Source organism: Suncus etruscus, chromosome 15 (genome assembly GCF_024139225.1).
Source record: "Suncus etruscus isolate mSunEtr1 chromosome 15, mSunEtr1.pri.cur, whole genome shotgun sequence".
NCBI classification, from domain to species: domain Eukaryota; kingdom Metazoa; phylum Chordata; class Mammalia; order Eulipotyphla; family Soricidae; genus Suncus; species Suncus etruscus.
Genome location: NC_064862.1, coordinates 22,551,253 through 22,568,955, shown reverse-complemented (window position 1 = coordinate 22,568,955; position 17,703 = coordinate 22,551,253). Strand labels below are relative to the sequence as shown.

At 52.0% G+C, this 17,703-nt stretch overlaps 1 protein-coding gene across 1 annotated transcript; it reads left to right on the top strand.

The window, feature by feature from the left end:
- Positions 1 to 2,527: 2,527 nt before the first annotated feature.
- Positions 2,528 to 11,306, top strand: PRKAB1 (protein kinase AMP-activated non-catalytic subunit beta 1). Its single transcript, XM_049788862.1, has 7 exons — positions 2,528 to 2,802; positions 6,339 to 6,502; positions 8,116 to 8,209; positions 8,304 to 8,418; positions 9,011 to 9,144; positions 9,864 to 9,932; positions 10,069 to 11,306. The coding sequence occupies exons 1-7, from the start codon at positions 2,644 to 2,646 to the stop codon at positions 10,144 to 10,146; spliced, it is 813 nt and encodes a 270-aa protein (XP_049644819.1). The 5' UTR covers positions 2,528 to 2,643; the 3' UTR covers positions 10,147 to 11,306.
- The last annotated feature ends 6,397 nt before the right edge of the window (positions 11,307 to 17,703 follow it).

Below are 17,703 nucleotides of genomic sequence, written 5' to 3'. Positions count from 1 at the left end.
GGGGTCAGTTTTTTAAGGGTCACCCAAGCAGTGGTCATAGGCTCTAAGGCTACAGCTGGGAAACTATACCTGAATATTGGGGATACTGACAGTTCAGTTCTCCTTCAGCAAATGCAGGGAGCTTGCAGGGAGGTGGGGGCATGGGTTACCAGAGAGAAGCTCAGGACTTGTCTGTGCTCCAGGCTTTTGGGTTTGTAGGGGCTTGGTTTCTGAACAAGGAGAGGCGCCATTTTGTAAAGGCCACACGACAGGATTCTTCTCAGGTTCTGAGCAGAAAGAGATGCCATTTTTTTTTTTGGGCCATACCCGTTTGACGCTCAGGGGTTACTCCTGGCTATGCGCTCAGAAATCGCCCCTGGCTTGGGGGGACCATCTGGGATGCTGGGGGACCGAACCGCGGTCCGTCCTAGGCTAGTGCTTGCAAGGCAGACACCTTACCTCTAGCGCCACCTTCCCGGCCCCAAGAGATGCCATTTTGTAAGGACCATATGGTGTAGGTCTTCACAAACCTATTTCCATAGACATTGCACCAAGCTAGCTGGCCATACCAGGTAGCCTATCTGGGAAGGACAAGGGAGCAGTTAGAAGGTACCCCTAGATAAGAGCCAATCATTTTAAGAGTCATTAGAAAGCTGGGACCTCCATATATCCCTTCCCTATATAATCTTCCTAATAACCTTGGGCGGGACTCATCTCTTTCAGGAGGTGGCCCTGGCTGGCCTATGTGGGGATGTTTTTGGCAGATGAATTAAAGTATTAAGCTTTATTCCAATTGCGTGGTCTTGTCCTTCGAGTCTGGACTTTAGCAGGTTCGATGCTATTTTTATTCCCATTTGTCAGAACAACTAAACAAGAATTCTGGTCAACCCAGAATTTGAACCCAGGGCTGCTGGCTTTAAAGTTCGTGTTCTTCATTGCTATTATTCTGTCACCAGCTGTCCGGGTATTAAAGACTCTTCTTTGTTACCCACATCATTCTCTCTCCTAGTCCATTCTCGACTTCAGTTTTTCATATTTGTTTCAGTAAACCTAGTTCTAGTGATTATAAAAAGCCCCCAGTTTCTGAGATATTTAACTATGCGGCCTCCTAGGCCTGGAGAAATGACTGTGGGCTGAGCACTAGCTTTGTATGAGAGATACCCAGGTTGATATCCGGAGTAATTCCCAAGCACTCGGGAGTAGCCCCTGAGTACGGCAGGTATGGGTCTCCCAATCCAAAATAATAAGCAAATGTATACTTAGAATTAAAGCTCAGCATCAGAGGTGGAAGCGTAGGAGTTCCCTAGAAGATTGTGTGCCAGAATGAAGGTGGATTTAAAATTTTTTGCCAGAGAAGGCCACATTCCCTCCAACAGACCATATTTTAGTTGTTTACTAAAGGGACTAAAATAGCCTTATTTCATCTCATTCATTTAGCACAGTGTCTGGTATACTGTACTTCCTGAATAAATGTTTACACAGTAGACAAAAATTCACAAGGCCCAGCAAAGAGAAAGCATTTTAAAATACACACAACAGAAATACAACTGTGATAATAAAATTAGAGTATGTTATTTATTTATTTATTTATTTATTTATTTATTTATTTATTTATTTATTTATTTATTTAGCTAGTTAGTTTTTGGGTCACATCCGGCAGTGCTCAGGGGTTACTCCTGGCTCCACGCTCAGAAATCGCTCCTAGCAGGCTCGGAGGACCATATGGGATGCCGGGATTCGAACCAATGGCCTTCTGCATGAAAGGCAAATGCCTTACCTCCATGCTCTCTCTCCGCCCCTAGAGTATGTTATTTTTAAAATCAAACAGATATTATTTCTTGCTGACGTCCTGGTCAAGGTAACTGATGAACATGAAGAAGTAGAGTAGATCTGATGCAGAATAATGTGTAATAATTACAAAAATAAAATAAATTTTATATTTTATATAAATAATAAAATCATCATTAAACAAGGATATGTTTATACATATTTAAAATAATTATATCTAATAATAATCAAGTGATTCCTAAAATAATCAGAAAACATAATTATAAAACAATAAAGTATGCGTATTGTGTATAAATGATCATAAAATAATCATAATCGTATATTTATGAATGTATGATTATAAATCAAATACTTTATAAATATAATTATACGTATATAGATATAAAATAAGTATACATTATTACGAAAATAATAAAATAATCATAAATATTTTAAAATAATTCTAAAAGCCCCAAACTGGCATCACTCCATTCCCAGGAGTCGCCCAGAAGACCAACACGCAGGCGCGCCCCCTGCCGGTCTTCAGCAGCCTCGCCCAGGACCCCACCGGCTACGACTGCGCCTGCGCGCTCGGGAACTATGGAGGCCGCACGGGGCCTAACCGGAAGCGGAAGTACGTCTAGCCGCCGCCCGTGGGCCTGGCCGACGCCAGCCCCCTGTTCTGCGGCTGCGCGGACTCGCGGCGGCGGCGGCGGCGCCGGAAGCGGAAGTGGCTGCGAGCGGAAGTGGCTGCGCGCTGGGGGCGGGCGGACGGGCCGGCGGGAGCGCGTTACTCGCGGAGCACTTTAGGACCGCACCTCGTCCCGGCCGCCTTCCCGGCCTCGACCCCGCACCCGAGCCCAGCTCCGGGAACCCCGCCCACCCCAGCGCCCCGCCATGGGCAACACGACGAGCGAGCGCGCCGGCCTGGAGCGCCAGGGCGGGCACAAGGCGCCCCGCAGGGACAGCGCGGGGGGCGCCAAGGACGGCGACAGGCCCAAGATCCTCATGGACAGCCCCGAGGACGCCGACCTCTTCCACGCCGAGGGGGTCAAGGTGCGGGGAGGGAGCAGGGGTGCAGAGGGGGCAGGGGGTGCAGAAGGGGCAGGGGGTACAGGGGATGTAGGGGGTGTAGAGGGTTCAGAGAGTGCAAAGGTGCAGGGGGCATGGGGATGCAGGGGATGTAAGGGTACAGCGGATGTAGGGGTGCAGAGGGTTCAGAGTGCAAAGGGTGCAGGAGGTACAGGGGATGTAGGCGATACAGGGGGTACAGGGGATGTAGGGGGTCCAGAGGATTCAGAGAGTGCAAAGAATGAAGGGGATAAGGGGGATGCAGAGGGTGCAGAAGGGGCTAACTAAGGACCCCAATCGCCCCCCCCCATCCCTAGCCAAATACACAGCCACCCCAGGGTGGGGTGGGGACACTTCACCTAACAGGCCCAGAGGCCACTTGGAGGAACCTGGTTCTCCCACCACCACCACCACCACCACCACACATTCACAGATCAGATCCTCCCTCCTCCTCTAGGATTTCCTTTCAAGCCCTTTTTGCTGGGATCCAGTGTCAACTTGTCTCTAATTCATTCATTAAGGTCTAGACTGGTAGCTGTCAATGGATCCCGGGCCCTCAGCCTTTCTTTCTTTTTCTTCTTGGTTGTCATTGAATTCATCAGCCTTGGTAGAGAGGTCATTGCTCAGAGTTTCAGCTGCTCCCCGATGGTTTTATGGAATTTTTAAACAATCCTTTTTTAGTTTTTATTTATTTGGGGTTTCTCAACGTTGCTCAGGGTTTACTCCTGGTTCTGCACTCGGAAATCACTCCTGGCAGGCTCAGGGGACCCTATGGTATGCCAGGGACCGAAGTTGGATCCATCCGGGTTCACCATGTGCAAGGCAAACACCCTACCACTCTGCTACTTCTCCTGTCCCAAGCCAACTTTTGTTCCCGAGCATCCACATGCTGTACCAGCAGTGGTCCCTGAGCACCGCCACCTCTGGCTGGGTCAGAAATGTGTCTGCTCTGGTGTTTAGATTGAGCACATGGTGGTGGTGAGTTAAGGACCTCTGGAGGTCAGCCGTTAGTGTCTGGAGAGGTGGGGGAGTTGTTTTTTGTCACCCTCCTCTTGTATGCATGACATCATGTTTTTAGTGGGCCAAAGCCAGTATGCCTTGCAGGACAAATTTAGAAGTCCTATGGGGAGAGCCAGAAAGATAACACAGCTAATAGGCGTTTGCTCTGCACGTGGCTGGCCCAGGTTTAATCCCTAGCATTCCATAGGGTCCCCTGAGCCTGCCTTGGGTGATTTCTGACTGCAGAGCCAGGAGTAAACCTTGAGCACCACTGGGTGTGGCCCCAACTACCTTCCCCCCAAAAAAGTCCTATGGTGAGCATGAAGTTCACCACAATTCATTAGGAACTGGAGAGGGAGTGTGTCTCCCGTGGGTCCCAGTTCTCCCACTCAGCCCTGGTGCTGAGTGGTGTGTTTTGTGTTGGAGCTACACCGGTGGCACTCAGGGGTTACATCCTGGCTCTCCACTCCAGAGTCTGCCTCCAGCTGGTGGACCTTCTGTGTAAATCCTCAGAAATACATAACAGTGCAACAGGCAGCTTGTGAAAGAGGAAGGTGTGTGTGCCCCCCCCCCCCCCCCCGCAGCAAAATCTTATTTATGCCAGTTCTGTATTCACCTCTGCTACATTCATTCCAGTTCTGCATTCATTGTCTCTACCATGTCCAATTTCCTGGCACCATCCAACTCTAATCTGTATTTTTTTTCTCATGTCATTACTTGGATCTTGGCATTTTTGGGGGGGGCCACACCTAGCTGTTGTGTGGGGCCTCTGAGTGGTAGTTGGGGTCTGCTGTGTGGGACTAGAGCCCACATATAAAGCCTGTGGTCCCGCCCTTGGAACTATCTCTCTGGCCCCTGCTGTAAAGCTTGTTTCCCCTTGGCCTTCCTTCCTGTGATTTGAACTTGCTTTCTGAATTTGTGCCTGAATTCCTGAAAAACTTGCGTGCAAAGTTGAACTTTGGGATCCTGTTTCTCCAAAGACTGGATTTCCCTTCTCTGCCCCCAGAATCATTTTGGCCAGACATCTTTGTGCTAAATAAGGCTCCAGCCCCATAAGAACCAGCAAACTCTCTTGAGTACATACCAAAACTTCTAAAGAAATGTTGAGCGCGCGCGCGCACACACACACACACACACACACACACACACACACACGATCAGTGGAGAATGATTTTAAACAGTGGTCATTACTATTTCCTTAGAAGTTGTGAATTATTTTTTGGGGGCCACACCCAGTGGCTCTCTGGTTACTCCTGGCTCCTGGCAAGTTTTCTGAGCCTGGAGCCAGAAGTAACTCCTGAGCGCTGCGGGATGTGACCCAAAAACAAAAACAAAACAAACAAAAAGTAAAAAAAAAAAATCACTCCTGGCAGGCTCAGGTATCATGGCATGCTGAGGATTGAACCCGGGTCTGTCCCAGGTTGGCCGCATGCAAAGCAAACACCCTACCAGCCCCAGAAATTGTGAATTATTTAAAAAGCCCCAGATATTAAAAAAGAATTACGCATTCTTTTAACTACATTAGTTAGCCATTTGGGTCATGGTTAATTAAGTTTTCATGGACAGTGAGTCCCATCTATTATTTAATTGATGGATTTTGTGAAAGCTCAGAGGTTGCAAACATCTTTTGTTAGGAATGATTATAAAAGATCTAGAAGCTGCCCAGCACTGCCAGTGGCCTCTTGTAGCACAGAATTTGGCCGCATTTAAAGCCTTCGACTTGGGGTACAGAGATTGAGGCGCTGTCTTGCATATGTTGGACCACAGTTTGATTCCTGGCACTGCCCAATTTCCTGAACATCAGGAATAACTCCGACTGGGCACTACTGAATGTGGTCCCAAAACCAAGTAAAATTTAAATCTCTGGCTTCTGACTGGCCAAAGTGTAAAAGAAAAACAGCCCCTGTCTTTCCACCTAGTTGGTCCTGTTTATTTTACACCTAGTTGGTCCTATTTATTTTAACCCTGAAGTGCTCAATTTAGACATTAGGTTGCCTTTTTGTTTTACTATCACTTTCCTTTATCTGAATATGTTAATCTTGGGTTTCTTCCTCTGAATCTGGATTTATAGTTTCTAGACATCTAGAATGGTTCCTAATAAATTCAAACGCACATCTAATCTTGCTCAATTAATTCAGGGAGAAAAATGACCTTTACCAAGCTCTGCTTGGAGTCCTTACCGCCTTGATTCCAGTGAGATGAGTCTCCTCCCTGGTGGGGGCAGATGTCTTTTATAACAGTATTATTATCTAGTAGTTAGTAAACACTTTGTGAGGCTTGCTGTTTTTTTTTTATTATTTAATTTAACTTATTTATGTTGCTACAGACTTCACAGTAACTTAAGAAATATTTTTATTTTTATCTCCATTTTGCAAGTTGGGGAAACTCAGTTGGAAGTCAGTGTGGCCAAATAGAAACCGAGGGTAGTGCAAGCTGTCGCTGAGAGCAGGTGGATAATGTTAGGGCCACTGTTGTCGGCACCCCTGGGTCTTCTGTTCCTGAGTCAACTGCTGTTTCCACAGGCCCCCGAGAAGGAGGAATTCCTGGCCTGGCAGCACGACCTGGAAGTGAGTGACAAAGCTCCTGCCCAGGCCCGGCCCACCGTGTTCCGATGGACAGGGGGCGGGAAGGAAGTTTACTTATCGGGGTCCTTCAACAACTGGAGCAAGCTGCCCCTCACGAGAAGGTAATCACTGCATGTTTGTCTTCACCCTTGGATATATTTGCTTTTGGGAGAAGGCTAGAGGAAAAGGGGGGTGTTGACCACACTTGATGTGATGCATGAAACTGGAGCAGTAGTACAGCGGGCTGAACGCTTGCCTGGCACATGGCAAGCTCATGTTTTCACTCTGGCGAACTCCAACGTTCCGTGAGCATTTCCAGGCGTGATCCCTAAATGCAGAGTAGAGAAGGAGCCAACCCTGAGCGTGGCTGGCATCTACCAGCTTCAGGCCAGGGGTTAGGCCCTAATTGGCACATGGCACCCTCAAAGGAAAAATCTCTCTGTTTCTGTTTTCACTGATCCTTATTTCCACTTTATAGACTTAGTTGCTACCTGGTAAGGGGGTGTGAGAGAAGGGAGTAGTCAGTAAGGGGTGGGGGAGAGGGAGGGAGAAAGAAAAAGGAAAGCAGTCTGAGTGCTGAGTTAGAACTTTCGAGATAGGGCTTGAGTTCACCATGGCAGCACTGAACTGCCCCGCACTCAGTCCTCGGGAGAAGGAAATTAGGCTGGGCTGTGCCTTCTGAGCCTGTTGCTTTGGTTCAAATGGTGCCCTCTGAAGGACAGCGATGGGCTTGAGCCTTGGCTTGGGCTGTCTCGGTTATCAGAACTAACTTTTTTTCCCTCCATGAGTTCTCATGGGAAGAGGGAGAAACTGGGCCGTGTAGGGCCAGCCCTAGTTCTTGTCGGGACCAGTGTCCTGTCCCGCTGGTACGTTAGTAGTGGTACCAGGCGTAGCCACTCCAGTTACAAATAAACAGGAAACACAATTTTTTGTTTTTGTTTTTTTTGAGCCACACCCGTTTGATGCTCAGGGGTTTCCCCTGGCTAAGTGCTCAGAAATTGTCCCTGGCTTGGGGGGACCATATGGGACACCGGGGGATCGAACCATGGTCCTTCCTTGGCTAGTGCTTGCAAGGCAGACACTTTACCTCTAGCGCCACCTCCGGCTCCAAACACTATTTTCTTAGGAGTTTTGTTTGTTTTGTTTGGGGTCCACACCCAGCAGTGCTCAACGGCTCCACCTGCCTCTGTGCTCAGAAACCGCTTTTGGCAGGCTCGGGGGACCCTATGGGATGCTGGGGATCAAACCCGGGTCCATCCCAGGTCAGCAGAATGCCAGGCAAACGCCCTACTGCTGTGCTATCACTCTGGCTCCTAGGGGTTGTTTTGTTTTTAAACTACTTATACCAGTTGCTTTGAAGAAGTCCCTGGACATCTTAAGTCAACTGTTATGCCCAAAGTGGAACAGCAAGGGTCCATCTTGATGATGTACTGTGTGTCCTGATTTACCAGGGTCACGGCTACCAGGGGCTATCTGCAGGCAGTCTGAGAAGGGCAGGTGACCCGAAATGTCCCTGCTTGAGTGATCCTTGGAAGGTCAGGGGTGTGGTCCTGGGGCTTGAGCAGCTTTGGGTTTTCAGGGAATCCCTCCATTGGACTGTCTCCCTGGCACTTGGCCGGGTTGAGACTCCAAGGAGTATCCTGGTAAGGCGAGAGTGATGTCTCTTCTGCATCGACCTGGCAATCGCTTGGTTTCCCCGAAACCTGAGAGGGTTTCCGTTTCCTTTTCTTGGCAGCCACAACAACTTTGTCGCCATCCTGGACCTGCCTGAGGGCGAGCACCAGTACAAGTTCTTTGTGGACGGTCAGTGGACACACGACCCATCTGAGGTACTCCCCGAACCTGCCTGGGAGTCCTGGGGGGCGAGCGGGCTTGGCTCGCTCCTCGGTGCTCTGATTTGATCCATCATGTCTCTGTCCACAGCCCATCGTGACCAGCCAGCTGGGCACCGTTAACAACATCATTCAGGTGAAGAAAACGGACTTTGAAGTCTTCGATGCTCTAATGGTGGATTCCCAGAAGTGCTCTGATGTGTCTGGTGCGATCTCTGAAATTTTTTTTTTTTACCTCCTGGGGCCCAGACAGATTGTGTGGTTCCAGAACCATCTGGATTCTCTCGCCTCTTCCAGGCTCGCTGCTACAATCCAGTTCTGGGGACCTCGCAGCCCTCTTGCGAGTCATTTCCCTTCCCCGGCCACTCTGCCTGGCCCCAGAGGGCCCGCAGCAGGCTGGGAGCAGCTGGGCTGGATTTCCTGTTTCTAAAGGTTGCAGGGGGCCAGGGAGGAGCCAGCGCCCAGATGCCTGCCAGCTCACTACCCTTGTGGGTGCCTGAAGAGTTGCAGCCTGGCAGGGCTCACCAGGCACCTTGGTGACCTTGGGGCTCGCTGGGGTGGCATGTTAGCACCTTGTCAGGAGCCCTGCTGTGGGGGAGAGCAGTGTGCAGTGGCAGGAAGAGGCCCAACAGTCCTTGGCTCCTGGCCCAGTCCCCAGCCCCAGGCGGTCTGCTCTCCCTGCGGCAGGAGAATGGTGAAGATGGTGATGGTGGTGCCTCTGTATCAGATTGAGGGGACCAGGGATTTGAGGTTGGGGTTCTGACCCTGATTCGACTCTCCACCCCACCCCCACCACAGAGCTGTCCAGCTCCCCACCTGGCCCCTACCACCAGGAGCCCTATGTGTGCAAGACAGAAGAGCGGTTTAAGGCCCCGCCCATCCTGCCCCCCCACCTGCTGCAGGTCATCTTGAACAAGGACACGGGCATTTCCGTGAGTAGTGGCCTCCGCACTGGCCCCACCCCCACGTGGGCATGGTCTCGGGGAGCCCCGATTTCTTTTTCCACTTCTCTTTAAGTTGCCTCCTGGCTTTGGGGTTCTCGAGTCCGCTGCAGAAACAGCTCAGTTCTCTGGGACAAGTGTGGGGAGGCTGGGCCCCACATGCTGCCTTAAACGTCCTTCTACTTGCCAAAAGCATGGGGCGGACGGGTGTTGGGGATTCCATGGGAGCGCAGCCTTGCACAGTCGGGCCCCAGATGTGATCCCCGCACCAGCAAGCCAGGGCATCCATGTGGGTCATGGATCCCGAGGAGTGCCTGCGTTTCCCTGGAGATTCACTCCCCATTCTGCTGCGGGACTCGCCCTTTTTGGGGCACCCAATCCCACCTTTATTTGTCACTATAGCCGCATTTGTCAAACTGGGGCCATGGCCCACACTTGATTTCTTCCGGGTTTGTGGCTTTGGGTGAGGGACCCCGTGGTGCAAGGGGTCATACCCTGAGCTGCTCCCACCTCTTGCGCCCCCTTGAGCCCTCCACTTCCCAGGCCAGAGTGCAGCCTGATCAGAGATGGCCCATGTGGGTCCAGCAGACTGCAGGTGGCTTCCCCTGCTTCCTCCCCTCCCGGAGTTCATGCTGGAAATAAAGGGGGAAAAGGGGTAGTCTAGGTTCTCACACCTCAGTGCTCCTTCCTTTTCGCTTCTGTCCCCTCAGTGCGATCCTGCTTTGCTCCCGGAACCCAACCACGTCATGTTAAACCACCTCTACGCACTTTCCATCAAGGTATGGGCCTACCCTGTGTGTGCTCCAGGACCCCTTCTCCCCTTTGGCGAGGGGGCACCTCTCCCAGGGAGCAGTCTCACACCCTCCAGGCCCCGGCCTCTGTCCTGCCATTGACCCTCGATGCCCTCTCCTCTAGGACGGGGTGATGGTGCTCAGTGCGACACACCGGTACAAGAAAAAGTACGTCACCACCTTACTCTACAAGCCCATATGACAGTGGGGAACAGGCAGTACGTCCCAGAGAACCGACTCCAGGCACGCCTGCCTCCCTTCCTCGGGGGACAAGGGCCGTCAGTTCTCTTGCTCTAAAACATTTCCCACCTGCTCTCGCCCGGCTGGAGGGTTCGACCCAGACTCCGCAGCCCATAGCTCCTTCCTGGTACCTCTTGGGGTCTGCCAGCGCTCTGGCATCAGGGCAGAAGGGGGAGAAGCAGGCACCCCACACCGAAGCCCGAGTTCAGCCGATGCCTCTGTACGGCGGGAACATGCGTGGAGATTTTTCTTCTGAAGCCAAAAAAATAAAAATGAGCACCAGCTGACCCGCTGGTGGAAAAACACCCGCAGAAAGAGACAAGCTAGCCGGCATTTCTGAGTGACTCGTTTTTCTCAGGCTACCAGCCTGGCCCCACAAGCAGCTGACCTAGGGGGCCCCAGCAAGCAAGCTTTTTGAGGTCCAAGCAATAGATTGTCCCCCGCACTCTGCACCAGGGAACATCGTTTCTATAGAAGTTAGGCTCTGATCACCAAATGGGAGTTTGACGATTGTTTCTAAGACTTTTGTGAACTCAGTACTTTTTTTCTTGAACACAACTCTCCGTGACGGACTTGCCCCGCCTTGGGTAACTTGGCAGTGCCCCTGTGTAGACCGTAGACTCCAGAGCCCGTCAGCCGTGCCCAGCAATAATTTGTTCCCAGAACAAACTGGAAACCGGCTCCGCCTTGCTCTGTTCAGCTGGCTGGCCCTGAAGACCCAGTGGCCGGTCACCTGACCTTTATTCTACCTTTTATGTCCTGAGGTGACCTGCCCCCCTCGAAAACTCGAGCAAAGCCCCCCCTCATGCCAGCCAGCCTCTGCCCACCCTGCTCGGGGCCTCAGTCCCTCCTTAGCAGAGAAGCTCCAGCACTTGTTGCTGCTCACCTTGAAGGGGGGTAGGGGCTGGATGGTCGCTTACTCTGTCAGGAGACCCCACCTCCCCGCCCCGTGGACCAAAGCCGCCTTCTTGATCTTGTCACTCGGCCTCACTGCAGGGAGACACTGTCCCCATGTGGCTCGGGGACAACTAGATCGGGGGACCCTTCTTTTGTTACTCTTTTCAGAACACTGGTTGACCCACTCACTTTGCCGTGTAGGTCTCAATAAAGCTTTGTAAAGAATGCTGGCAGCGTCTGCTTTTTAAGTACTCCAGCTGCTTGGAGGGAAGGGCAGGGACTCGCCTTATCCTTACCTTCAAGACGTTTCCTTCCCCCAGGGCAAGCTGCAGAAAGTGTGCTGTTGTGGCTCGCCCACCTGGCACCTGCAGGACTTTCCCTCAGCCCACCCATTCTGCACATGGGCCTTGGGAGTCTGCTGAGGGACCCTTGAAACTTTAGATTTGCGTAGCAGGCAGGACACTGGATTTGGGGGTGTGTCCCCCACCCCCCAAGCTCCCAGGAGTAAGCCCTGAGCAACCAGGTATGGCCCCCAAAACAAGACTCGGCCTCAGAGCAGAAGTCTTGCTTCATTAGCCGGAGTGGTAACACAGTGGTAGGGCATTTGCCTTGCATGTGACTGACCCAAGACAGATGCAGGTTCGTTCCCTGGCATCCCATATGTTCCCCCCAGCCAGGAGAGATTTCTGAGCACAGAGCTAGAAGTAACTCCTGAGCACCACTGGGTGTGGTCCAAAAGAAAACAAGCAAAAAAAAAAAGTTTTGCTTCATGGAATTGGGGACCAGGAAAGTTCTTGGAAAACTCTAGAAGATCCTAGAGCCAGCTCTTTACCTCAGCCTCAAAAAAGATGGAACACTATAATATCCCTTAAACCTTTTCTTTCTGAGCATCAGGAAAGACAAGTTAAGTTATTGGACCATACCTGGCAGAAGGCAGGGTTACCCTGGTCTCAGTCCAGGGATCCTTTCTAGTGGGCTTGGGACCACATGGGGTGTTGGTTATTAAACCTGGGTCAGTGCGAGCAAGGCAAGCACCTTACTGTGGAACTGTTCTCTCTAGACCCTGGGCATCAGGAAATACTTAATAGACCGGAGAAAAGGGTCCTGAAGAAGGGACCGGAGAGTCCAGGTGACAAGCACTTGCCTTGCACACTACCACTCTAGCTCCCTACGTTGAGCAGCACCAGCATTGAGGCCTGGGCATGGCTGGGTACTCTTGGAAAAAAAAAACCCTGTGACAGGAGACCCACACTGACCGCCAGCACCACATGGTTCTGGGGAACCCCCAGGAGTGACCCCAAACCTTGAGCCCCAGGAATTGCCTCTGCCTTGTCAGGGGCGGCTCCAAAACCAAGACACAAAGGCAACACAAGAAGTTCCTTCGGATTCAAAAACTGGTCACAGCCACGTAGGTGGGCTTATGGCCTCAAAGTTAAAGGTCCTAGAGGTTGTCACACACACAGAAACCCATGTGGAACAGTGTCCCTCTGCATTCCCATGATTGGCGAGGTCTGGGACCAGGTTAAAGCTTAACTCAAGTCGCTTTTGAATGAGGATATAGTTTTGCCTCCAGTCCTTCACATACCTTCACATACAAGTGAATTCCTGGAGCCTTTCCATGACTCCAGTCATGACATTATTTCCTATGACAGGGAAATAAAACTCGCCGTCCCAATCTGAAGTGTTTGGTTCCATTGACCTTGGGTTAGGGTTTGGTAATATATTCCACAGTTCCCAAAAGGGAAAGGGAAATCCCATATCCCCTATCCAGTCAGGACAGGGGAAGCCGTTCCAGAAAATAATCCACACAGAGATGAGGGTAATAAGAGGCAGGAGACTTGCACTCATGCAGTTCCCCAGCAAGCCAGCTGCTCCACTCAAGAAGTCCACAAGCCTGCTGGCCAATAGCTCCCCCTCCCAGCTTTCCACCTCCCCTTTATTCAGCTCCAAGGAGGGGGAAAAGCAAGCAATGAAAACATACAAATGAGAACTAGTACAAAGACCTCTAAATACCAAACCATACGTCGTGTGTCAAGGCATTCAGTTGAGGCTGTCTCAGTGCAGGCCTTGATGAGCTGTGTGACCTCAGCAAATCCCACGACTTTTCTGGCTTATTCCCCTGAACACCGGTGCTGAGTGGAGGTCCCCAAGGCACCCTCTCTTCAAAGGCAAATACCTTATAAACTGCCCTAGTCAGCCCGCCTAGGGGTCCTGCTGTTAAAAGGGCTGTTAAAAAGCACGGATAGAACCTGAGCCTCTGAGCCACTCTACCCTCAGCAGAGATCCAGACGGACGAAGTGCAGGCTTTGTACATTTGTACATTCTAGAACCACCTGGGAGTGACCCCCAAGCACAAGTGGCAGTAGCTCCCTAAGCATGGCAGGTACATGGCTGTCCCCTCAGCCCTCAGCCCTCCTTTTGTCCTGTTAGGGTTTTTTGGGGTTGCCTTGCTCTCGGGGCAGCTGAAGCCATGCCATGTTTAATAGCCATTTTTGACGTTCTTTCCTCTCCCTCCAACACCCCCTTCAGGGCAAACAGTTCCATTAATCATTGACCCACTCCAGGGTCCAAGCCATCAGCACTTGTCCCCAGCTTGGAGAAAGCCAAACTCCAACATTTGATTAGGCAAGTGATAAAACGCTTTTCCCTTAGAAATACTGCCTAGAGCCCAGGCTCCAAGCTTGGGACATCAAAAGCAATATTTTGACTGCCAAGAAAGAAATCCAGTGTTTCCCAACCTGACACCAAGAGTCAAATCGATCTTGGTGGGTGGCTGCTGGCTCGTATAATGGGGATAATCATACCATTCTCCAACCGCCTCCGCGCACGTGACACTCAGAACTCTGCCGGTGGCCTGAAGTGGAGGAGGGGGTCAAGTCACCCTGATTTAAGCTAGTCTTACTTCAGTCACTATCCCAAATGCTGATTTACAAGTCCATTTGCATGCACATCTTCCAAAGGAAACCAGGTTCAAGGGGCCCAACGCTGCACTCCAGCTGTTTGATTCTAGCAAGCAAATCAGCTCAGTTGAGCCAAGTCCCAAAATTACGAATGGTGGGGCTGGAGAGATAGCACAGCAGTAAGACGTTTGTCTTGCACGTGGCCAACCCAGGAAAGACCCAGGTTCGATCCCTGGCATCCCATAAGGTCCCCCGAGTCTGCCGGGGGCAATTTCTGAGTGCAGAGCCAGGAGTAACCTCTGAATGCCACCAGGTGTGGCCCAAATACAAAACAAAAAAACAAACCAAGATTATGCCAAGTTTGGAAGTGGGGGTTACGTCCTAAAATGGTGCTGAGTTCTACAGGTCCCACCACAATAGTTCTGAGCCATGGGTCAATGCCAGGATCTGGCAAACCAGTAGGGCCCTTCAATACCAGGGATTAATTGTCCAGGGAAACCAGTGGGCCTGGGCCTCCAGCCCTATACAGTGATGCTTGGGGCAGGGGGCAATGATGCCGGGAATCCAACCCAGGCCAGGTGCGTGCTAGTCACAAATCCTAGTTTAGACAGCACCCTAGTTGTACTATCTTCCTTGGCAGTGCTCAGGGAGGGACCACTCCTGGTAGAACATATGGGACACTATATGGGAAGCCAGGGATTGAGCCCCAGTAGGCTGTGTGCAAGGCAGGAGCCCTCCCTCACTGCTCTGGTTCTCCCTAGAATATTAGCTAACGTGGTTGGCATTTCAGGGGCCTTACTCGCTATTCTCAGGAAAGAAAGGCCCCAACATTTTTCTAGCCTAATTTCACGCTTAGAATGACGGCGGCAGATTTTTGTCCCCAGTAGGAAAGTAGAAAAGGGGGCCTGTCACGAGCCTGCCAGCTCTTGCTCCTGTCATGATGTCGTAGGAAGATGAAGACCAAGATGGGAAATGGCAGGAACCCTGAGAAAAGTCTCCCTCTGAAGTTCAAGTGACTATCCAGCGGGGAGGGCCCTTGCCTTGCAAGTGACCAACCCGGGTTTGACCCTGGAACCCCTCCATGGTCCCCAAAGCACCATCAGAAATGATCCCAGAGCACAGTGCCAGGAGCAAGCCCCGAGCACCAGCTGGTACGGCCACAAAACTAAAAAGAAATTTTTAAAAAATCCCCCTTTGCCAAAACCTATGTATGTCTGGAGCAAACGTGACCAGCTCAATGATGGAGAAAAGTGAGCCTGGGAGGCACTAAGGAAGTTTGTCTTGTTAAGGGTTGAAGCACCGACACACTTTTGAGCTGAACCCCACCTTTTTGGGTGGTTTTATTTTGGGGGTGTCATACCCGGTGGCGCTCAGGGGTTACTCCTGGCTCTGCACTCAGAAATCGCTCCTGGCAGGCTCGGGGGACCTTATGGGATGCCAGGGATCAAACTTGGGTCTGCCCTGGTCAGCTGATGCCCTACCACTATGCTATTGCTCTGGCCCCAGAACTCCTCTTTCTGAGAAAGTCTCCGAGAACTAGTTAGGTGGAAGGGACTTGTTTTCTTGGTTTTCAAGAGGTGGACGGTTTTTTGGTTTTTGAAAAGGGCCACACCCGGTGACGCTCAGGGGTTACTCCTGGCTATGTGCTCAGAAATCGCTCCTGGCTTGGGGAACCATACGGGACGCCCAGGGATCGAACTATGGTCCATCCTGGGTCAGCCGAGTGCAAGGCAAACGCCCTACCGCTGTGCCACCACGCCGGTCCCGTCAAGGGGCGAATGGACAATGCTTCTCCCCTCTGAGTGTTGAGGGCCTCTTGTGAGGGATTGTTGGGGCTCCCAATTCCAAGGTGACAGCCTCTCTCCCAAAGGGACAAGGAGGCGGCTTCCAGTGCCTTTGCTGAGAACGAGCTGTTCTCTCCGGGGAGGAAATAATTGGAGGCCAATCCACGCAAGCATTGTGTGAGATCTTCGCTTTATTTCACTATTGGCCAATGACAACATTCAAACCCTCACGCGCGATGGAGCCTGGCTAGTTCCCGGTCTTCTTTGACCTCGTTCGGAATAAAAAAAGGTCATGAAGTAAAAGCTTGTACTTTGAGAGATCTAGGCTCATATCTGAGGCGAAGAAGCTCTTTCCTGCTGGCCCCAGGGTGGCCCCGTGAAGGAGCCCCCCAACACACACAAATACACACAACCTCTTCTGGTGAAGATGGTCGATCCGCCACTGCCACCATCGGAACCAAAAGGAAGTGTTGAAAAATGCACCTTTTACAATAAAAAAGTAGAAACCAATTCAATTTCCTTAATTTGTTTTTTACGAATATAAAGTTTCTTGTAAATATGTACAGTCTTTCAAGCTAGTTCTAGAGCGGGAAGCATTTCACAGATGAGACACACAATATACATGGTGGGGGGCCGGGGACTGGGGGTGCTGGGGACTTGGGGTGGGGGGAGCCTTTCTCACGGAGATTCCAAAATGAAATGCCGAGACTGAAAGACAAGTTTTCAGCGAGCTTTCCAAATACTTGTGGACCAGAGACAGAAAAAAGGGAGGAAAATAAAAATAAGATAGGAGTCAGCAAACATTCAGTCAGTTCCGCCTTGAGGAAGGAAAGGGAGGGGATTCGGGGAGACTCAGCAACACAGATTTAGCCAAGGTGCTACGACACGGGGACGCGGGTTCATGGGCTGAGTTAGGGACAAGAAAGCACTTAGGTTAAGAGACGAGCAGGAAGGAGCAGGGGCCGGGGGGCCTGGGTGCAGTCTGGGGAGCGAGATGGGAGCCAGACACGTGGGTGGGTGGCAGCACGGGCACGGAGGGGGTGGGGGGCGCCGCTGCGGTAGTGTTGTTGTTGGTGGGGCCCCACCTTCCAGCAATTTCCCTAGGACGTGCCTTGTGGTGGGAGGTGGGCCTGGTGGAGGCGAAAGGCAGAAGTAAGGCCGCGAGTTAGCTCGCCAACTGCGAAGCCTCCACGTTGGTGCTTGCCACCAGCTGCCAGGAACTCTCGAGACTCTGCTAGGGGGCCAAGAGAGAGTCGGGCGGTGGGTGCTGCACCTAAGGAGCATGCCCCGGCCCTAGCAGAGGGGGCTCCAGTAGGGAGAGCTGGGCCGAGGCTCCCTGGTCTCGGGGTAGCCCTAGGGAGAGGCCCTGTGGGCACGTCACAGTTTTGTGGGCTGGACCCGTGGGTGCTGCTGCAAGAGTCTGAGTGTCTGGGGGTGGTGGAGTGGGGTGGGGCGGGCAGACTTGCCCATCGGGCAGGGGAGGGGGGGCATGGGTGTGAGGTGGTGGCTTGCTGGAATCCTTCTCTGGTCGTAAGGCTTGAGCGTTTGGTTTGTTGTTGGTTCGAGGCTACGGGCTGCAGCTTGGGACAGTCGGAGGGGTTCGGGGTGGGGTGGGGTGGTGTGGCGGGAGATACTATGGGGCGGCACGACTACAGCAGCAAAGCAGCCCGAGGTGGGAGGACGGGCAGCCAGGTTGGGGGGTGGCACATGCAGAACCCCTGGGCGGGTGTCCCCCCGCACCAAGGTGGGCAATGACCTGCTGACACGGTCAGGAAGGGGCCCAGAGACCCCGAGAGAGACCCAGAGGGGCTGGGCGTGGAGCCAGCCTAGGAGCGGCTTCCTTCTGTGGGCACAGAAAAGCTGCCCGGGGAAACGGGGACAGCAGGCTGGGGAGGGGACACCACAGGGCTGAAGGACGCGGAGCTTAAGTCCTTGAGG

Coding starts and splice junctions, on each gene's coding strand:
- PRKAB1 (XM_049788862.1), top strand. CDS start 2,644: ATGGGCAACACGACGAGCGAGCGCGCCGGCCTGGAGCGCCAGGGCGGG. Junction 8,419..9,010: donor GAAGTGCTCTGATGTGTCTG/GTGCGATCTCTG, acceptor CCCCCACCACAG/AGCTGTCCAGCTCCCCACCT. Junction 9,933..10,068: donor TCTACGCACTTTCCATCAAG/GTATGGGCCTAC, acceptor CCTCTCCTCTAG/GACGGGGTGATGGTGCTCAG.